Consider the following 23,747-nt stretch of genomic DNA (forward strand, 5'->3'; position numbering starts at 1 on the left):
GTGATTCTCTCTTGAGAGCTGAGGGCTGTTAGCTCCGGTGGATGATAGCTAGCTCTGGGGTTATTGTCCAACTGTATCCTTTTTATACCCTTGATGACATATCAATATTTCTTACAATAAGATTGATCCTATGTTGTCAAAACCATCAGACTTAAATTTAATAGTTTTTTGATATCTAAGTACCTGGTTCAAATTGAATGGCTAAATTCAAAAGCCTTTTGTCTTGGTAAAAAAGAACTGCTGCTTGTCCTGCTAACTGTACAGCCTTTTGATACAAATGTTTCAATTCGGGTGCTCTCTGTTTACTTACAAACTTTCAAGCTGCTGCTCACAGACATCCATTTTAAATCTCTCAGCGTAGAAAAAGCACATGATCTTTCAAAGGGGCCACTCAATGCTTTCCCCCTAGCATTTACAAACACCAAATTCTAACATCCTTCCTCCCAATCCACAAGTATTCTACCTAACTTTGCAACAGTGGAGTTTGCACGTTCTCCCTATGTCTGTGTGAGTTCCTGCCGGGCGCATCAGTTTCCTCCCACACTCCAAATTCCAAATGTCACACCTCTTCAATCTGACCCTCCACAACTAATGCAGGAAAGAATTTGCACGTGGGGGACGCCATGCATCCATTAGAAAGCAAGGTGTCATGATTATGACATCAAGTTGAATGGCCATTGTAAAGAACAGTTTGTTTGGAAATATATTGGACTGAGATGGAGCTGTAGGTCTTCAGGGCCATAAAGCCTAATTGTTCAGTAATCACAAGATGGAAGTCAATTAGTGTCCAATTGATAATATCAAGTAAAGACAGAAACTGCTAGAAATAATCCGACCCCGCTGGAGGAGGAAAGCAAGCTGCCTGAGGTTGTGGGTTTGGGGGTTTATTGGAGGTTGGAAGACAGGATTTGTTGAACTGTTTCCACAAGGATGGGGAGCAGGCGAATGACAGCTTGAGTGGAGGCATGGGACTGGCAATGGTGGTCCATGCCAAATGGGATGTGGAGAACGAGCAGGGGAATGGCAGAATCGATGAGGGTTCCAAGGGAATACAGAAGGAAGGGGTCACGGAAGTTGGTGGGGTGAAGAACCTGGAATCCTGCTTTTGATTGGAGTATAGGGAACAGTAAGTCAAGGTAGGAAAATGAGGACCCTAAAGGGCATTGTCTACATATGGGTCCATCTTACAGTTTTAGCTGGCAGAATCCTTACAGGGCTTTGCGTTTACTCACAATATTTCAGTTACCCCCACTGAGAATCATCTCGGACAATATCCTACACGATTCGTAGAAAGAAGGGCCAACTGAGCCTTCAAGCCCAGTCATGTTCCACAGAGTGACAAACACAATGGCAGATGTTAACACAGATACCCCGTGAAAAGTGAATGCAAAAACACACCATTGCTTTTCCACAATATATTTCCCTAACTCTGCTATAGTGAACAACATGTCCATTTAACTCTCTAAGTCTCAATAAATAATAATGATGCCAGTGAAGCCAATATAATTTGAAATATTTCCAAGTGAAATTTAAATTTTGAAGAACACTCATGTCGCTTTCATGCACTCAGTAAGTCTTATGATAATGGCCATGGAATTGGGCAGATAAATTGTGGCTGTGATGAAGAGCCCTCTTGTTTGTCTTGGAGGCCCTTTTACAGCCCACTTGTACCTGTGGTTCCCTATTCCAGACTGCCTTTTGTGTGGGTGTATCACTGGGTCAGGATCCTGGTGATCCCTGACTGAACTAGGGGTGTACCTGCATGACATGAATTACAGCAGGTCAAGAAAGCAGTTCACTGCTAGCAAGGACAATGGATAAAATAAAATTGTACGGTAAATTTATATCCATCATCTAGCCACTGTTGAATATCTTCTAACAACCAGAGTTCAGTCACGAAGAATGAAAATATAGCTGAGGTATCACAGGTTAATATAGCGGAACCAAAGGTGCAGAAGAGGCCGATCAAGGTACAAAATAGGAAGATAAACCAAAGCAGCACAAGAAAAAATATTACAAGGAGAGGACAGATAATCCGTGTGGTGCAGCAGAAAGGGCAGTCTGCAACCATGGTAACATATTTCCATTGGGAGCTGCTTGGGATTCTCAGATGTCTGCAGCCCAAACAAAACTCACTCCTCTGGCTTATAGGAATAACAGTCAGTCACCTGAATAGTCATTAGCTGTCATCCAAAGAACACAGTGTCATTGCCAGTCATCGTGCCCCGATGAACAACATGTTTTTTTTCTGTGGAATGACATTGATGTTATCATCTGCAGCTCAACAATGACAGTCTGTAATCATTCTGAAGTGTTGTCTTAATAGAAACCAATACAGCACTATATAATAAAAGAGCATTTTCCCGTACCAAAGCTTGCATCATTCTTGTCCAGCATTTAATCATTGTTACCATACCTCTAGGGACAGCCTATTTTTGGAAAGAAGTTCAGCCTTCCATTCAGTAGCTGAAAGAATGACATGTCAAGGTTTCCCGTTTTAAAACATCTACAATAACGAATACCAAAATAAAGACTATTAGGTGAAAACTACCATTGTAAGCACCTTAATATTTTAAACCACAGGACGGAATACTTTCCTCCCTATTCCTAGCCTAACTGTAAAAAAGAGATATATGTTTCACTGTTCCTTATATAAACATCTAATTTTCTCAGAATTGAACCAAAGTGATTCTGAGCTCCTTGGGTTTATTTCTGTTCTTTTCTCAACCTGATAATTTGCAATCTTGGGACTTTCAGCGTGAGGTTTTCTTTTCTAAAAACACCTTTGGGCAGCCCTTCAAACGTGTTTTAACTCCTCGCAAATTTTGTTTTTTCAGTCCCAGCGTGAGTTTCCACCTACGTCATGGTGCTGCAAATTTGGCCTCTAATCGGTGTCTTTCTCCTGGGCGCTGATAAACTCAGTTGATAAACTCTGGGCGCTGATAAACTCAGGACATGTTACGTGGAGCAGGAGGAACACAGCAGGCCAGGCAGCATCAGAGGAGCAGGAAGGTTGACGTTTCGGTTCCCAACCTCGCCTGCTGTGTTTCTGCAGCTCCTCACTGTGTTATCTCTGACTCCAGCAATCGGCAGTTCTTACAATCTCTGACGCTCTATGTTGTGCCCATTGATATTCTAGGAAAACCCGTAAGCCCATCACTACAATGGTTTCCTCTGTATCTTTCTCCAAAGTAAGGCCAATTACATGAACCTTTCTTCTGGGCGGAAATACTAATCAGCTGACTTCGAACAATGTAAGACACTTTAAGGCGCAACTGTTTACAACCTTAACTCTGTCTCCATAGTTGAAACAGACTATTGCCATTGTCTCCAAGCATGAATACCATGTACTTTCTTCCTTATAAAATAATCTAAGACTTCCTTTGAACTGTAACAGTCAGTGTCCAAGCTTATGATCAAGCAGATTCCGGAACAGGCTGCATGATCTTGACTTTAAAGGCCAACCCCGAACATTGTGATTTTTAAAAAAATCTCATAATTACGACATCATTCAAGCTGAAACTTGGAAGGTATCTTGTATTTGTGGAGGAGATGTTCAATATGCAATTTCACTAGGCATGAAATGTACCTGTTTATTAGGCCTGTAAAAGAACCTGTACTTCTCCTGGGTGACTTTGTACTTTTTACGTACTCAATGGTCCTATTTTAATTTGTGCTGCTTTGGCGTTAGTCTGTTATAAGGTTCATACTCGTGTTAGTGTTTTAACATTGTTTTTGACTGGGTCTGACATTGGGTCATATGACCCAATCAGCGCAGTTTTATAGCTGCCTTTCCCATTCCTGAATCCTCCCAAATTACTGCCAACCTTTCCTCTCGCTGGCTTCTGGGTCACTGCCACCTTTCTTCTCGCTGACCTGCCTGATCGCCATGGACCTTCCCTCTCGCTCTCCCTCCCGAATTTGCAGCTTACTTATAACACAAAGCTGCTCTGCCAGTCACTCGCCACTCCTCTTCAATATTTACTCACTGCAAAGGCTCGGAAGAGGTGGCGTCAGGGGTTTTAAGGCAATTCAGCGGGAGGGTGGATCGGTAAGAGAGTGTCCAGAAGCATATTTGGCGGTGATCTGAAGGTTTGGGAAGCAGAAAACCAAAGAGCTAAGGAATGGGAGAGGCGGTAGCTAGCTTGGAGGGATGTCATTGGAGAGGTGGTGAGCTGGCAGTTTGAGTCAGTATATTTTCTCTTTTTTAAAACTTATTTTATTTTAAATGTTATTTCTTCTACAAATATGAAATGTAGCACCAAAATAAAGTATTTCAACTTACGAGGTACAATGTTTTAACATTTTGTTCGAATGAGAAAGTTTCTACAGAATCAAACTACAGCTTTCACAGTATCTGTAATGAGAAAAATCGACTCACAGCTTTACTTCATTCAACGTTATACTTTTCAGGAATGCTACAATAATTTTAAGAGAGGATTTGCTCTGACACAGTGTCCTGATGACACAAAAAAATGTTGCTGTTGAATTTTTAACTTGGTGTGTTTAAAAGACAAATATATGTATGGAATTTAAAAGCTGAGATCACCCTCAGAAAAGCCATCAACTCAGCACTCAGCCAGGATGACGGCAGTACAGGTTATGATATTGATCAGATCACCCCTCAACTTTCTACATCCGGGGAATAAAAGGCACATTAATAACTCAATCAATTAAATACCCATGTTATTCTTGCAAAAGTTGAATGGGCATTGGAGTGACAAAGGTTTTGTCCATCTGAACAGAGACTATCTCTCCTTTGTACTCCAGACTCCTTGTGAAAAGGGCCATCACCTTTTTAGATTACCTTTTGTTCCTGTACACTAGCTTTAATAAATTGGAGTCTGAGGTACCAACTCAAATATAGGGCCTTGCCTTCAAAGATGGCCACCGTGATCCAACTGCATATGCACTGATCCACCTGCAACACAGTTGCAACAAGCAGTCACCATTCCATGCACATGAGCAAGTGATCTCATTGAATCCTGTTTACCACCAACTGCTTTTTGTACATCCTCCTAAACTGACTTTCTTTGACTTTTTTTTGCCACAAAGTCATCCAGATGAGGTCATGCTGAAGACAACAAGTCCTGTGCAATTAATCACAACATCAATGCTGCTGACTGGGAAATTCCTGGTCCTTCATGTGATTGTTCAAGGGATGCCCAATGGACAAAACAAATTATTCAATTAAATTGGGTCATTAGGCAAAGATGAATGACTTGCTCTTTTTTTCATTCTCGCTATGCTGATTTCTAACCCACTCTAATTAATAAGAGTATAACGATAACGCTCTGATGTCACTTGTGTGTGTGATGCCCCACATGACAGTAATGTGGGCCACATACACAGCCTTAAGAAAATATACACCTGAACTTCCAAATTTGTCTGGTGTAAAGTGAAATTGTGATTGCAGATTTAGTTGTAGCTTTATAGGATACCTGAGAACATCATTTGCTATCTGTGCACTGTGATAAGACTGAGGTGCAATTGTACTGCAATGCAGACCTGTGTCTTTTATGCTTAGCGTGAATTTTGCAGTGTTTGATACCGCATCTTTATCCAGTCACTCGGAACTACAGCACATGTGATTAATGACCATCTCTCGCTTCAATGAGCTGCTCAGAAACTTTTGTTTCCACTGATTTTGCCAATAAAAGCTGCAGAGATTTTATTCACCTTCACAATTCCAATGTGAAAATTGCACGTTCCAGATCTCGCCTATTTTTAACTCTTTGTTCAAATTCTGATTTCGGTATCAGTCTTGACTTCATGGTACGGGTTATGGTAGGGCATGTATTAGTCCAATATGGTTTGTATTGATTTTTCAAACACAGCATCACAAAATTTCTCTCACCCTCAGCTGTACAGTGAGGTCAACAGGGGAGTCACAAAGCTGCAGGTTATAAGAATTTACCAGAGAAACTCAAGTAGCTGAATAATCTAAAGGACACCTGGTTCTGAGTTTGAAACTCATGGCTTCTGTAGTGAAAAGTGAGGATCCAAAATTTTACGTAACTTCTTTAGAAATCATTCTTTTGAATGCATTCTGTATTGGCATCAACAATCTGTGCCGTGGTTTACAGTTGTCCCTTTAACAAGTGTCCTTTCTGGTCCTTATTGAAGGGAATTTATTAGATACATTCTTCTGCCACAAGAATTTCATATCTAAAATATGAAAAGTCAGTTGCTCAGAATTCCTGATCATGGGACAATGTATTTTATATTGTAGTTAGGTTAATTTCTAGTTTGAGACCTTTGACTGATTTCTTACGTGACAGTCAACGTAAGGCCATCATCTCATCCAAGTTTGGGTATTACTGCAACAAACTCTAGAGTTCTGACCTGAGTATTTTCTGGTCAGTGGAGCAATGGCTATACTTGCAGATTACCTGTCAAGATCTTTATAGCACAACCATGTAAAGTCAGGTTGCCTTGCATGTGAATATAAATCATCATTAATGGAACTTCAGGGTGAGAAATCTAATGCAGTACTTATTCTAAAGGATGGTTCCTTATTATCAAATTGACTGCTATTTTACTCAGGAAAATATATTATGATGAGCAAGTTAGATAAAGGAGATTCAGTAGACATGATTTGTTTGGATAACCAGAAGGCCTTTGACAAGGTGCTGCATAGAATACTGCTAAATAAGAGCCCATAGTGTTAGAGGCAAGGTACTGGCATGGATTGGCTGACTGGCAGAAGGTAGAGAGTGGGGATGCAGGGGTCTTTTAAGGATGGCAGCCAGTGACTAGTGTAGTTCCTGCGGGCTCTGTGTCGGGACCACGATTGTTCGAACTTCCCCTTAACAGTCTGGACAAAGAAACTGAGGGCATTGTTACTAGGTTCGCAGATGACACAAACATAGGTGGAGGGACAGCTGGTGTTGAGGTAATGGGGAGGCTCCAGAAGGACTTGGATAGGCTAAGAGATTGGGCAAAGAAGTGGCAGATGGAATACAATATGGGAAAGTGTGAAGTTATGCACTTTGGTAGGAAGGATAGAGGTGTAGACTATTTTCTAAATGGGAATGACTTCAGAAATCTGAAGCTCAAAGGGACTTAGGATCAAGATCAGGAACCTCTGAAGGTTAATATGCCAGGTCAGTTTGCAGTTAGAAAGGCAAATGCAATGTTAGCATTAATTTCAAGAGGGCTAGAGTACAAGAGCAGAGGTGTACTGACAAGGCTGCATAAGGCTCTGCTCAGACCGCATTTGAAATATTGTGAGCAGTTTAGGGCCCCGTATTGAAGGAAAGGTGTGCTGGTATTGGAGAGATCCAGAGGAGGTTCACAAAAATGATCCCGGCGATGAAGGGCTTGTCATATGAGGAGTGGTTGAGGACTTAGGGTCTGAACTCGATGGAGTTTAGAAGAACGTGGGCGGATCTGATTGAAATATGCAGAATACTGAAAGTCCTGGATAGAATGAACATGGAGAAGATGTTTCCGCTAGTAGGAGAGACTAGGACCTGAGGGCACAGCCTCAGAATGAAGCGACAACTCTTTAGAACTGGGATGAGGAGGAATTTCTTCAGCCAGAGGGTGGTGAATCTGTGGAACTCATTTCCACAGAGGGCAGTGGAGGCCAAGTCATTAAGTGTATTTAAGACAGAGATAGATAAGTACGTGTTTGGTAAGGGGATCAAGGGTCATGTGAGAAGATAGGAGAATGAGGTTAAGAGACATATTAGCCATGACCAAATGGTGAAGCTGACGTGATGGGCTGAATGACCTAATTCAGCTCCTATATCTTATGGTATAATATGGATTTGCCCTTACTTTCTAGTAATCTGCCTTTTTAGATCCCCAGTGTAGTCCTTGCCACATTTGTATGGATTGAAGCTGGGATAGAGTTTCATTTTGTTCTTTTGTGCAGTGACTGATTTTAAAGGAACAATACCGAGCCCAAAGCAAACACACCTAATTTTTACACCTCAAAGTGAGATCCCACGTTACCCTTCCACATTAACTAGAAAACCAGGAAGATTCAGCTAACTCCAGATTGGCCTGTGACCTGATTGACCAATGGAATTAGCTTCAAAACCAGGAAGTTTATAGAAATGAAGTTAAAATGAGTTTTCACATAAATGTTCTTGAGTTTATGCAACAGTCCCACTTTATTATAGAAGAACTTTCTTTTGTGAAAGAAGCCAGTTTGTAGAATGCACTATATCAACAATTACAATTTGTATTTATATAGTGCCTTTCATGTAACAGTGTTTCAAGATGTTTCGCATGAATATCTTCAAGAAAAATATGACATTGAACCACGTAGTGAAAGTGGTTGAACAAGCCCAATTTTAAGGAGTGCCTCAGAAAGTGAGTTAGAGACACAGACAGCTGCTGGGAGGGAATTCCAAACCTTAACATTTTGGCAACTGGAAGCATGGTCAGCAATCATGGGGCAATTGAATTGGGAATACATAGAAGGCCAGAATTAGAGCAATGTAGAAACCTTAGAGGTTTGTGTGGCAGGAGAGGGCTATAAATGTCAAGATAGATGGCCAAGGAGGCATTTGAAAAGGAAGAATTAATTTTAAACCAAGGTAATGCTTAACCCAGCATCAATATCGATCAGCAAACACAGGCAAATGGGAAACTGGTTTAAGTAAGGACGTGGACAGTTCTTGATTACTTCGAGGTTATGGAGATTAGAATATGGAAAGGTAGCCTGCAGTGTGTTGGTATAATCAAGTCTAGAAATAACAATAACATGATTGAGAGTTTCAGCAGCAGATGAGCACAAGCTAAGGTAGAATCAGGTGTGTTATAGAGGTGGAAATAGGCAGTTCTTGTGATGGTGTTGACTATATGGTCAGAAACTTATCTTGGGATCAAATATGAGGCAAAGGTGAAAATAAAAGACCAGGTCAATCTTGGACCATTCTAGGGAGAGGAATGGAATGGTGGCTGTGGAATTTTATAGTGAGGTCTGAAAGCCTTGGCTTTGGTGTTTGTGATATTTAATTAATGGACACTTCTGCTAATTGAATACTACACATTGGAGAAGCAGTTTCGTAATCTGGAGACAATGGAGGGATTGAGGATAGAGTTTGTGAGGTGGAGCTGGGTGTCTCCAGCAGCCAAATTGAAACTAAGACTCTGATTTCAGATGGTATGGCAAGGGACAGCATGTAAATGAGAAGAGGGGGCCAGGAATGGTTCCCTAAGGGATACAGTAATAATGGTTTAAGAGCAAGAAGAGAAGCTGTTATAAATGATTCTCTGGCAATGACTAGATCACTAAAGAATGGAACCAGATGAAAGTAGTTTCAGCCAGCTGGACAATAATACAAAGACTTGGAAGAGTATAATGTGGCTAAGCATTCAAAGACTGCAGACTGATTGAGCAGGACAAGGAGGGAAAATGTACTTATAGTCACATGGTTTGTCCTGTGTGATTTGTTAAGATACTTTGGCAGCAGCGGAACCTTTTTGAAGAGTTTCAAATGTAGAGTTCTGTAAAAATACAGGCACCAATTTGGGAGATGACAAGGTGTGAATGGAGTTTAGAGAGAAAAACGGATTCAAGGATGAGATATAACTTTGCAAGGACTGTGAGGTCAAGGTTCTTTTTTGTGTAGGTATGATGATGGCACATTGGAAGAAAAAGGGAAACACTACATGAAATGGAAAGTTTTGATAAAACCAGTTAGCATGGGAGCCTGGAAGGAAAGTTATGAGACTATATGATGTAGGAGCAGAAGTAGGCAATTTGGGCCCATTAGTTCTGCTCTGCCATCCATGTAATCATGGATAACCTGACGATCCTCTCAACTCCACTTTCCTGCCTTTCACCCATAAACTTTCATGTCCCTACTGATTAAAAATCTACCTATCTTAGCCTTGAATATACTTAATGACCCACCTCTGTAGCCCTCTGCAGTAACAAATTTCACAGTTTTGCCACCCTCTGAGAGAAAATAACCCTCCTTATCTCCATAACCCCTTACTCTGAAATTATATACTGTGGTCCTACACACATGAGCAAGGCTAAACAGCATCTATCCTGTCAAGCCCCGTAAGAGTCTCATATGCTTCAATAAGGTCTCCTTTCATTCTTCTAAACTGCATTGAGTACAGGACCAACATACTCAACCTCTGCTCATAAGAAAATCCCTCCATACCTGAGATTAACATAGTGAACTTTCTCTGGACTGCCTCCAACGCTAGTACCCTTTTCCTTATATAAGGGGACCACAACTGTTCGTAGTATTCCAGATGTGGCCTGAGTAGTGCCTTGCATAGCTTTATACGCTCAAGTATATTCCAGGACATGTGGGAAGTTAGGGAGGAAATTACGGAGCCTCTAGCAGAAATATTTGTATCATCTATAACCACAGGTGAGATGCCGAAGGACTGGAGGGTGGCTAATGTTGTACCTTTATTTGAGAAAGGCTGTAAGGAGAAGCCTGGGAACTATAGACATCAGTGGTGGGTAAGTTGTTGGAGGTGATTCTGAAAGGTAGGATTTACATGCATTTGGAGAGGTAAGGACTAATTAAGGATAGTCAGCGTGGTTTTGTGCGAGGGAAATCGTGTCTCACAAACTTGATTGAGTTTTTGAGGAAGTAACCAAAAAGATTGATGAGGGCAGAGTGGTAGATGTTGTTTACTTGGACTTTAGTAAAGCCTTTGATAATGTGCTACATGGTACTAATTAATAAAGTTGGGTCACATGGGATTTAGGGCGAGCTTGCTAATTGGGTACAAAATTGGCTTTTTGGTTGGAAACAGAGGGTATTGGTGGAGGAGGGTTATTTTTCAGACTGGTGGCTTCTGACCAGCAGTGTTCCACAGGGATTGGTACTGAATCCACTTTGTTTGTCATTATTATAAATGATTTGGATGAGAATATATGAGGTAATATATGAAATAAGGTGGATGAACTTAGAGCATGGGTCAGTACTTGGAACTACAATACTGTGGCCATCACAGAAACTTGGGTAGCTCAGGGACAGGAATGGTTGTTGGAAGTTCCGGGATTTAGATGCTTTAAGAGAAATAGGGACGGTGGCAAAAGAGGTGGTGGAGTGGCATTGCTAGTCAGAGCTAGTAAATCAGCTACTGAAAGGCAGTTTGAGAATGATATGTCTGCTGAGTCAGTTTGGGTTGAGATCAGGAACACGAAAGGAGCAGTCACTTTGTTGGGGATTTTTTACAGAGCCCCTAATAGTTGCAGAGAAGTGGAGGAGCGGATTGGGAGGCAGATACTAGAAAGGTGCAGAAGTTACAGTTGTAGTCATGGGTGACTTTAACTTTCCAAATATTGATTGGAAACGTTTTAGTTGTAATAGTCTAGATGAAATGGATTTTGTCCAGTGCGTTCAGGAAGGATTCCTGACACAGTATGTAGATAGACCAACACGAGGAGAGGCTACTTTGGATTTGGTGCTTGGCAATGAACTGGGCCAAGTGTTAGACCTGTTGGTAGGAAAGCATTTTGGCGGTAGTGATCATAACTCTGTTACTTTTACAATACTCATGGAAAAGGATAGGTACATACAGCAGGGTAAGGTTTATAATTGGGGGAAGGGTAATTATAATTCTGTTAGGCAATAACTGGGTAACATAAAATGAGAACAGATGCTGTCAGGGAAGAGCACTATAGAAATGTGGAGATTGTTTAAGGAATGCATACTGCGTGTGCTCGATATGTTTGTCCCTAGCAGGCAGGGAAGATGCGGTCGAGTGAGGGAGCCTTGGTTCTCGAGAGAGGTCAAGAGGAAGAAGGATGCTTATATAAGGTTTAGGAAACAAGGATCAGAAAAGGCTCTAGATGGATACAAGTTAGCCAGGAAGGAGCTGAAGAAAGGGCTTAGGAGAGCTAAAAGGGGACATGAGAACACCTTGGCAGATAGGATCAAGGAAAACTCCAAGGCTTTTGATACGTACATGAGGAATAAGAGAATGACCAGAAAAAGGGTAGGGCCAATCAAGGATTGTAAAGGGAATTTGTGTACGGAGCCTTAAGAGATAGGAGAGGTCCTTAATGAATACTTTTCTTCGGTATTCACAACTGAGAGGGACCTAGTTGTAGGGGAGGACAGTGTGAAACAGGCTGGTAGGCTAGAGAGGTGGATGTTAGTAAGGAAGATGTACTAGGAATTTTGAGGAACTTGAAGATAGATAAGTGCCCGGGCCTGATGGGATTTATCCAAGGATTCTATGGGAAGTGAGGGAAGAGATCGCAGGGCCTTTGGCGATGATCTTTTCGTCCTCACTGTCCATGGGTATAGTGCCGGAAGTTTGGAGAGTGGCAAACATCATTCCCTTGTTCAAAAAAAAGGAACAGGGATAACCCCGGAAATTACAGGCCAGTTAGTCTTACTTCAGTGGTGGGCAAATTATTGGAAAGGGCTCTGAGAGATAGGATTTATGATCACTTGGATAGGCACAGTTTGATTCGTGATAGTCAGCATGGATTTGTGAGGGGTAGATCATGCCTCACAAACCTTACTGAATTCTTTGAAGAGGTGACCAAACACATGGATGAAGGTAGAGCAGTGGATGTGGTATACATGGATTTAAGTAAGGCGTTTGATAAGGTTCCCCATGGTAGGCTCATGCAGAAGGTAAGGAGGCATGGGATAGGGGGAAATGTGGCAGATTGGATTCAAAATTGGCTGACCCTTAGAAGACAAAGGGTGGTAGTGGACGGAAAATATTCAACATGGTGCTCAGTTACGAGTGGTGTACCACTTGAGGATCTGTTCTGGATCCTCTTCTATTTGTGATTTTTGTAAATGATTTGGATGTAGCAGTGGAAGGGTGGATTAGTAAGTTCCCGGACAATACAAAGGTGGTTCGAGTTGTGGATGGTGCGGAGGGCTGTTCTAGGTTACAAAGGAATATTGATAGGATGCAGAGCTGAGCTGAGAAGTGGCAGATGGAGTTTAACCCTGAAAAGTGTGAGGTGATTCATTTTGGAAGGACAAACTTGAAAGCAGAATACAGGGTTAACGGAAAGATTCTCGGCAGTGTGGAGGAGCAGAGGGATCTTGGGGTTCATGTCCACAGTTCCCTGAAAGCTGCCACCCAGGTGGATAGAGTTGTTAAGAAGGCGTATGGTGTGTTAGCTTTCATTAATAGAGGGATTGAGTTCAAGAGCCGTGAAGTTATGCTCCAGCTGTACAAAAGCCTGGTTCGGCCACACCTGGACTATTGTGTCCAGTTCTGGTCGCCTCATTACAAGAAAGATGTGGAAGCGTTGGAAAAAGGTGCAGAGGAGATTTACCAGGATGTTGCCTGGAATGGAGGGAAGGTCTTACGGGGAAAGGTTGAGAGAGCTAGGGCTTTTCTCTTTAGAACGACGAAGGATGAGAGGTGACTTGATAGAAGTGTACAAAATGATCAGAGGTATAGATAGAGTGGACAGTCAAAGACTTCTTCCTAGGGTGGAGGTAGCTATTACGAGGGGGCATAGTTTTAAACTGAGTGGAGGTAGACATAGGGGAGACGTCAGAGGTAGGTTCTTTACTCAGAGAGTGGTAGGGGCGTGGAATGCATTGCTGGAGAGGGTAGTGGAGTTGGCCTCATTAGGGGCATTTAAGCGGCCATTAGGCAGGCATATGGATGATAGTATAAGGTAGGGGTGGAGGTTAGATAGACCTTAGGTTTAGGGTAAAAGTTCGGCACATCATCGTGGGCCGAAGGGCCTGTACTGTGCTGTACTGTTCTATGTTCTGTGTTCTATGTAAGGTTAGTAATTTTGCCAATGACACTAAAGTTGGTGGTATAGTGGACTGTGAAGAAGGTTATCGAAGATTACAAAGCTATCTTCATCAATTGCGTCAATGCGTTGAGGAGTGCTAGAAGGAATTTAATTTGGATAAATTTTGGTAAAACGAACAAGGGCAGGACTTATACAGTTAATGGTAGGGTCCTGAGTGGTGTTGTAGAACAGAAAGATCTAGGGGTTCAGGTATACAATTCTTTGAAATTTGCATCACAGGTCAACAAGATAGTTAAGAAGGCATTTAGCAAGCTTTCCTTCATTGCTCAGACCTTTGAGTATAGAAGTTGGGTTGTCATGTTGAGGTTGTACAGGACGTTGGTGAGGCCACTTCTGGAGCAATGTGTGTAGTTCTGGTCACCCTGTTATAGGAAGAGTATTATTAAATTGGAGAGGGTTCAGAAAAGATTTACCAGGATGTTGCCAGAAATGGAGAGTTTGAGTTATAAAGAGAGGCTAGATAGGCTGGGACTTTTTTCATTGGAGGTTGAGAGGTAACCTTATAGAACTTTATAAAATAATGAGAGGTATTGTTAATGGTAGTTGCCTTTTCCCTTGGATGGGGTTTTTAGGACTAGGGAGCACAATTTTAAGTTGAGAAGAGAAAGATTTATAGAAGTTTATAAAATCATGAGGGGCATAGATGAGGTGAATAGCAAAGGTCTTTTCCCTAAAGTGGGTGAGTTCAAACTAGGGGAGGGGCATATTTTTAAGGTGAGAAGAGAAAGATTTAAAAAAGGACATGAGAGTCAAATTATTTTACACAGAGAGTGGTTGGTATGTAGAATGAACTGCCGGAGGAAGTGGTAGATGCAGGTACAGTTACAATGTTCAAAAAGCTTTTAGATAAGTACAGGAGTAGGAAAGGATTGGAGGGACATGGGCCAAATACAGGCAGGTGGGACTAGTTTAGTTTGAGAACATTGTTGGCATGGACTCGTCAGACTGAAGGGTTTGTTTCTATGCTGTATGACTCTATAAAATCTCTGTATTTATACACCACTCCCTTTGAAATAAAGGCCAACAGTCCATTTACCTTCCCAAGTACCCGCTGAACTTTTGTGATTCATGCACTCGGAACCCCCAATTCCCTTCCTGCTTCAACCTGCTATGGTATTTCTCCATTTAAATAATATTCAGCACTTCTTTTCTTCCTGGCAAAGGGCATAATCTCACATTTACCTAAATAATGCATTACATCTGCCAGGTTTTTTCTCACTAACTCAATGTGTTTATATCCCTCTGGACTCTCTTTCTTTGTGTGGCAACCCATCTATTTTTGTGCCATTGCAAACTTGGCAACAGCACATTCACTTCCCTCATCCTAGTCATGGATTGATATATTGAGCAGTCGTGAATATGTTCGGTGAAGAAGAAAGTGGTTATCATTGCAAGATGAGCTTGACAAGAACGTGAGGGAAATGCAGAAGAAACTGGAGATTAATGTGAGTTTAGGGGTAGACCGGGCACTCTTCAGAATAAATACAGCTTGATGAGCTAGTGGAAGGCAGATCATCATGGTAAAGAAGTCCACAAGCTTGACACAAGCGATGTTAGAAGTGAAGGAGCTATGGGAGATTGGTTTTCGCTTGCAATGGACAAAATAAATCATGATTTACCTTTGCATTCTAAGATAATCCTGGAATAATGTGCAATTTTGGCAGAAGAAGGCAAGACCCAATGGTACTGCATATGGTCCTGCTGGATTTTTATAACTCTTACTCATGTAATTAGAATCCCAACATTGTTGCTTTTAGAATGTTACATTTTGGTCACTGTGAAAATGACTCTAGCCAGGGTCAGTTAATCCAACTTCTTGAAATAAGTAAATTGAAATGGGGATTGACACATGTAGTGCCTGTCTGGTGGCTTTGTTTTAATTAATCAACAAATTTATGACCCAGCGCAAATGTTGATTATTGATTTCAGACAAATAATTTCAAAATAGCATCTGGATTTATGCCACTCATGTTATTATGTCGGTTATGTGACAGTTTCCAATCTGATTTGCCCTTGGGTGCAGAGAAATATGTAGATGTTAGACAAGAGAAACGGGCCATTCAACCCACCACTGTTTCCGTATTTACCATCCCGTAAGTAAATAATCCCAGTCACATTTGTCTTCCCATTCTCTTAGCTTTTTTTGTTATCCGCCTATCCAGTTTGATCTTAAATGTTGACATAGGGCCATGGTTCAAAAGTACCCATCCACCAGCAGACAAACATTAGCTGGTGGAGCCCCCAAGTTTCAACCTGCCTGATTTTAATGGAAAGAGAACTTGAGCAAGTGTAAAACAAGCACATTGTATCAGGGTAGCTCTGTTGGTGGATTGGCCTGAATTCTACAATTAGAAGTTTCTAGCCCCACTCCAGGACTTGAGTACAATTCCTTGACTATCAATAAGAGCAGGACAGAGAGAACGTTGTAGGTGCTATCTTTTGGATGAAATGTTAAATTGAGGCTCCATTTGCCAGAAAAGGTCCATTGGCATGCTCTGAAGAGGCATCCTGTCGAACATTTATATCTCAACCAGTGTTCTAAGAACAGGTTAAGTGGGCTTATATCACAGTGTTATTTGTGGGATCTTGCTGTGTGCAAATTAACAGCCATGCTTCCCTGCATGGCAGGAGTGATGGCATTTCAAAAGTAACAAATTGGCTGTAAAATACTTTGGAATATTCTGCTGAGGTTGAAGGTAAATCCAAGTTATTTTCTGTTTTATTCATAACTGTGCAGGAATTATTGTTTTCCATTACTGGTTACCCTTGGAACTGAACTGCATGCCATTTATCTATTCAGCTTGTTATTTTGCGTAAGCATTGCCAGTTTTAATCTCTTGTAGAGAACGGAGAAAATGTCAAAGCTGCAGATAATGCTTAGTTTTTTTTTGTTTACTACCTATTTGAAGCATTTGTTTATTTTTGCTGATGCTAATTATTTTCCTCTTCCTGTACTCCTTAGGTTAATGGACACAGCCAGAGAAATGACTCGTGAATCATTGCCAATTAAATGCCTTGAAGCTGTGATTCTTGGAATGTATCCTTATTTGATAGGTTTACTTGGCTTTTCTGAGTCATTTTGTTTGCTAAATATTCATTAAATGTAATAATCCATGCACTAGGTCTATGAAAATTGATATTAAATTCGAAGGAAGGTCATGTCAGGCAGTCCTGTTGCTAGGAGACCTAAGGAGAATTCCTGTGCAAGAAGCCAGGAATATGAAATATTTACGCAAGACTTCATTTTGTTCCATCGATTATCATCAAGTCATTTAAATTGGGTCAACTGCCAGCTGCTTAGAAAAGCTTGGATAGATTAAAGTTTTAACTCTCGACTGACTGCGATAGATTTTATCTAAACATAAAAGGCAAGAGAGAAAAAGATTCAATATTCACAAAAAGTGATGCATGATCTACAAAATATTGGATGATTTAGAGCTTTGTTTGACAATTTGATTCCCCTAAAGTAAAACGCATTACTTTCAATCTACATTTCCTTAGCTGAATTATGAATTGACCTTTCTCATTATTTACTGGTAAGAATTGCAACCATGCCACAATCAATATCAATATTTAGTCGCCATTGCTTTGAGGTCAACTTCAGAGTTTTACCCCTGAAGAATTTATGGGAGTGGTGATGGAAAATAAACCTTGCATTATGATTTAATTAAGCTCTTGGTAACCTAACAAAGATTGTAGACTCCATGACCAATAAATTGGACCAACCTACACCAGTTAGATGTGGTAATATCTATTCATCATTTCATCTCATCCCATTCGCCGTACTCACTGAAGAGGTTTCATTCATTGTAGTCTCCATGTGCAAAGCTGTGGGATGAAGAGCCACGATACTTGATGAGTCCCATTAAAGTTTATGTGATCAGCTAACACGAGCATGTGTACAGCATTTGAAGAAAACACAAGGAATTGAGCTTTGTTTGAGCACTGAATGTTTCATCCACTGAGATTCATATGTTCAGAAGTGGTCTGACAGTGTTTTGTTAAAGGTTATCTTTAACCTCTACAGCATTGTAAGCCAAGGTCAATCATCTTCGATAGTAGGAACTGCAGATGCTGGAGAATCTGAGATAACACCGTGTAGAGCTGGATGAACACAGCAGGCCAAGCAGCATCAGAGGAGCAGGAAGGCTGACGTTTCGGGCCTAGACCCTTCTGCCCCATTTCTGAAGAAGGATCTAGGCCCGAAACGTAGGCCTTCCTGCTCCTCTGATGCTGCTTGGCCTGCTGTGTTCATCCAGCTCTACACGGTGTTATCTCAATCATCTTGGTTTAGGTTTTGTTGTTCCTTTGCTCCTGATGTTAATTCATTCTGATCTTTACTGGATGTTGTAGCATAGATTTGAAGAATTTTCACGTCCGGTGTGTAGCCTTACAAATCCTGGGGCATGCTGGGAATTCAGTTTGGGAGTTTGGTGGACTTTTCAGGATTTTCTTTCCTTTTAGCTAAATGCATGGAAAATCCCACAGGGTTTACTCACCTCTTTTAGGGTTGTCAATAAGCACTCACAGTCCATGAAACTCAGTGTTGGATGTGAAATTCATAACATCCATTCTAGTATGTTAGTTGAGACTTTCACAGGAAGGAAAAAAAAATCCCCAGTCAAAGCGATACATGGCAACTGGTGCAGTATAGAATAGTTGATGAAAAGCTGATTTCTTAATATTTAATTAATCTTTAATCTGTAATCTTTAGTTTTTAATCTGTTAACAGCTATGATGCCCCATTGTATTGTCATTTCACTTGTGGGACATGGGTCTCTTCCAGTCATTATTTTTGGGATGAAATTTTGATTGTGAAATTCATGACTTTGGTTAGTGTCAATAGCTCTCTGTTGTATGTGTGACGTAAAACCAATTGGCGATTGTAATTATTCTTCACAATGCAATTACCATTCGACAGAAAACTTCTGTTAGCATGTGAATGGGAGCAGTGATTTGTGTTCCTCACTTCCCAGCCCAGTCTTGATATGTTAGGAAGGACTGTAGACCCTTTTTAAATTTTAACTTTTTCAAATTAAGATTTGCAATAGTTGCGGTTATTGTGGAACCTTTTCGTTCCTCCAGTGTTGCAAGGCCACTGCCTCCAATGAGCTCACAGCCAATGGGACATGTGGAACTGAGACAAATCTGCAGTCACATTGCAATTTTTACTTCATGGTGAACTAAAAGCTGAAAGGTATACAGTGAACAGTACAAGTGCACATAAGGCACTTTGAGTCTAGGTATTATGAACAATATTATTTTAGCGTGTGTGGTAAAATATTTAAAATAAAGCTGATCACCAAATTTAGGAGTTTGACTGATTGATTGAGTGATTATCACATGTACCAATGTACAGTGAAAAGCTTTGATTACAAGTAGTACAGGCAGATCATAGTAAGCAAGGATGTACAGATCAAAAAGACTTAGAGGCATACAGGTTACAGGGCGCATGCTAGGCGAGATCAACGTTAGCAGGATCAGCATTATTTGAGACTACAGAGTCCATTCATCAGTCTGATAACAAACAGGAAGAAGCTGTTCCTTGGAGATTGGAAATAAAATCACACCAATAACTTGCTCTGTATGTGACATGGAGAGCAGGGGATGATAACATGTCCAGATCAGAAAGTTTATTGTACACAATTGATGTGGTATGTCTGTTACTCTGCACCATATACTGTCAGCAAACAATCTCACCTACAAGAGATGATCTTCCACCTGATCTGCAAATTAGCTACACTACAGATCTGATGTAAATGTGAATTTTTAAATCTATTTTTAAGCTGAAAAAGATTTTGATGTCCCACTATATTACCTCAAGTTTCCATTTAAAGAAATGAGCTAGGCTGATGGACCTTACCATTACAATGTTGGATATTTGAGGTCTCCATGATACAATGGACAGTGGATAATTCACCATCTGATGTAATACAGACATGAATATTATAAAAATACAACATTCAGTTCCTATTTTGTCTTTTGATGTGGTCTGAGAAGTGGCTGGGGGAAGGGTACAACGCCCGTGAATTTAGTGTTGCTAAACCAGAAACAATCAAACAAAACTTAGCCAGGAGTCCGGCTCCTGAATTGTCATCTTCTGTCTCAACTCTGTCTTCCATAAAATGTTTGAAGATATTGGCCAAAGGCAGCTGCTTCCGATCTCACTCTGACTGCAAGGAGAAGTTGATTGATTTTGCTTCAAATTTCCAACTCTCTCATTTATGATTGGGTAAAATGGAATGTGGCAGGTTTAGGGGTTGGGGGCATTTAATCAGGCAGGAAGAGTGATGGGTAGGGACCCACTGCCTTGCTGCCACTGCATTGATGAATTCTGCAGTGGGAAATCTCATGGATGACCTTGCCCTTCTGCCACCAGTTGAGACCCTGGGCCTGATTCCACTGTTGCTGTAATTTACCCAATAGCTGGCAGGGCATTTGGCATGTTGGGTGGGAAGTCCTTCAATCAAAGGCATTCTATGCCTGATTACATAGAAACATAGAAAATAGGTGCAGGAGTAGGCCATTCGGCCCTTCAAGCCCGCACTACCATTCAATACGATCGTGGCTAATCATGCAATTTCAGTATCCTATTCCCACCCTCTCTCCATACCCCCTGAATCCTTTAGCCACAAAGGCCACATCCAGCTCCCTCTTGAATATAGCTAACGAACTGGCCCCAACAGCTTCCTGTGGGAGAGAATTCCACAGGTTCACAACTCTCTGAATGAATAAATACTTCCTCATCTCAGTCCTGAATGGTTTACCCCTTATTCATAGACAGGGACCCCTAGTTATGGACTTCCCCAACATCGAGAACATTATTCCTGAATCTAATCTGTCCAGTCCCATCAGGATTTTATATGTTTCTATAGGACACCCCTCATTCTTTTAAATTCCAGCGACTACAAGCCCAGTCGATCCAGTCTTTCCTCATATGTCAGACCTGCCATTTCAGAAATCAGTTTGATGACCCTTCACTGGACTCCCTCAATAGCAAGAATGTCCTTCCTTAGACTAGGAGACCAAAACTGCACACAATACTCAAAGTGTGGCCTCACCAAGGCCCTGTATAACAGCAACACATGCTTATTCTGATATGACAGCCAACATGCCATTAGCTTTCCTCACCACCTGCTGCACCTGCATGCCAACCTTCAGCGACTGTTCCACCACAACACCCGGGTCTTGTTGCACCTCACCTTTTCCTAAACTGCCACTATTCAGATAATAATCTGCTTGCCTGTTTTTGCCATTGAGGTGGATAGGATAACCTCACATTTATCCACATTATATTGCATTTGACAAATATTTGCCCACTCAGCCAGTCTGTCCAAGTCACCCTGCAGCCTCTTAGCATCCTCCTCACAGCACAAGCTGCCACCCAGCTTAGTGTCATCTGCAAATTTAGAGACTTCGCATTCAATTCCTTTGTTCAAATCATTAATGTCTGTTTTGAACAACTGTGGTCCCATGATTGAACCCTGTGACAGCCACTCATCACTGCCTGTCACTCTGAAAAATATCTGTTTATTTCAACTCTCTGCTTCCCATCTGCAAACCAGTTCTCTACCCATTAAAGCCTGTTGAGAGCCACCCATGGCATTGCTGCTGGCTCCCTTCACCCCCACACCCCGATGACCCCCTTCTGTCATCACTCTCTCCCGCCTGGCTCCATCAGTGATCCTAAGCCTTGGGTGGGTGTATCAGTAGCTTCCTTAGTGGTAATACCATGCAATAAAGAGTTTCCAGCCTGCACACAGCATCTTTGATCCCAGGGATGGTGAGCTGCTGCCCACTTGTGTCTTAGTGGTACTTAATGGCCCTTGCAGAAAAGAGGTGGTGTGAGGCTGTCTAGCTGGTTGGTGAAATGCCCATCACCACCATTATAAATCACCCATTTATTGTTGAACCTCTGACTTTACCATCCTAAACTTTTGCATCTGCATCTCTGAACGTCCATTAATATCTAGTGCTGTTGTGCGAGTCTTTTCCTTATGCTAATTTAGTAGAGAAATATCAAAGCACCAACCATGCATAAGGGATTGGTTAAAATAAAAATATGTAGGTTTTTTTTATTTAGAATTTGAGAAGTTGCTAGCTGTATTACACAGTCAGAGAACTTGTACACGTATTAAATTGGTAATTTCATTAGAACAAACTAAAACTAAATCTGAATCGCATGATACATTGCATCATTTCCCTCTAATAATTTATATGATGAACACTTAAAGGTGCACCACAATATCCCCTTTTTCTTCAATTAAGTGACTTCCCCTTACAAATAACAATAACTATTTACAATTCATGAATCATTAAATAGGAATTCTTCAGTGTATCCCCTCAAAAGACAATATATCCTTCCTGACGGACAGAGCCCAGAACTGAACATAGTGCTCTTGTTGATTGGTAGAGCGTATTGACAGGGTCAGAAGCAAAGATCTTTCCATTCACTGTCAATAAACCTTGTTATTATTTGTTACCACTGTTAGATCATTACAGCAAGTAAATTAGATATGTGGTTTCCTTTGTCTGACTTTAAATTACAGTTATTTCATGAATGCATGGAATGCAGTCTTTGGCAATTCTATCACTTTTACAGCTGTTGTGAGAGTTTGGTGGAGTTGAAAGCAAGTAGTCTTGGCATTCCAATGACAAATTACCACTTTTTAAGTCAAATATCTAGCTTAGACTAAACATAGTTATAAACCTTGGGCTCTCAGAAAGTACAGTGTGTTTTGTGCACATGCGTATACGTGTTGCTCCTCACATCACTTGAAATATATTTTTAAAAGCAGGGTTCCCAGCTCCCAACAGAAACATTTTGATGAAAGACTTGTGTGTTCCATGTAAGCTTGAACTTGAACTAAATGCAGCCCTATGGAATTATGAAAAAATTAATACTGTGATGCTGTTTTTCTGAGTAATTATTGATTCATTTTACATGTGGTTATAGAGCTACACCCAATTTTAAGTAGTCCCAAATAAAATTGTTTCATTATTTAGCTGTTAAAAAATTACGACCAATTTATTTAAGTGCTACCCACTATGTTAGAAAGTAGTTGGGAACCAGGTATAAAAATTTTATTTCTTAGTTGTTTGGATAGTTAGTGTCTGCGTGAAACATGAGAAAGATTAGCACAGGCAAGCAGGCCATTTTAAGGCAAGAAACATGAGTGAGTGCAGAGGAAATTGATCTTGCAAAAATATACTGACTGTATTTTGGAAATGTAGCTTTATTTGAGAGCAAACAGGAGAAACAGAATCTATTCTTTTTGGTTCTTTACTGCATCACTGTTCTGGAACATGCATTTACTTTGTGTTTTCTTTCTTTCATTTCTGGGTGGGAGATCGTGCGTTGGATATGTTGTATGAAGTAATGAATCATAGAATCTCTACAGTGTGGAATCAGGCCATTTGGTCCATCGAGCCCACACCACCCCTCCAAAGAGCATCCCACCCAGACACATGCCCCTACCCTATCCCTGTATTTCCCATGGCTAATCAACACAACCTACACGTCCCTAGACATTATGGGCAATTTAGCATGGCCAATCCATCTAGCCTGCACATCTTTGGACTGTGGTAGGAAACCGGAGCACCTGGAGGAAACGCACACAGACGTGGAGAGATCGTGCAACCTCCACACAGTCAGTTGCCCGAGGGTGGAATCAGACTCAGGTGCCTAGTGCTGTGAGGCAGCAGTGCTAACCACTGGGCCACTGTACTGCTTCTATGGTGATAATATGTTTCCAGGGAGGTATCTACAACTTAAAATGGAGTAATCCCATATCGTGAACTTATACTTTAAAACAAGAATGTCTTTTAAAAATTTTTAGCCTATGCTTTCTAAAACCCTACATTAAAAGTAGCTTTTTTTTAAAATCAAATGCTTTCCGTAGAAAATGATTAGAGACTCCTTGAATGTGCCCTGTACCATTGGAAAAGAAAATAATTTGAACTAAGAGATAATAGGAACTGCTGATGCTGGAGAATCTGAGATACC

The 23,747-nt window shown here is 41.0% G+C and overlaps 1 protein-coding gene across 1 annotated transcript in view; it reads left to right on the plus strand.

The window, feature by feature from the left end:
- The window catches only part of vash2 (vasohibin 2), a 100,182-nt gene that overhangs the window by 48,649 nt on the left and 27,786 nt on the right, over nucleotides 1-23,747 (plus strand). The window contains exon 4 of the mRNA XM_020512000.1: nucleotides 16,704-16,778. Coding sequence (XP_020367589.1) covers nucleotides 16,704-16,778 — 75 coding nt within the window. The remainder of the gene's footprint in view (nucleotides 1-16,703; nucleotides 16,779-23,747) is intronic.

The sequence above is a fragment of the Rhincodon typus genome, chromosome 9 (assembly GCF_021869965.1).
Source record: "Rhincodon typus isolate 14 chromosome 9, sRhiTyp1.1, whole genome shotgun sequence".
NCBI classification, from domain to species: Eukaryota; Metazoa; Chordata; class Chondrichthyes; order Orectolobiformes; family Rhincodontidae; genus Rhincodon; species Rhincodon typus.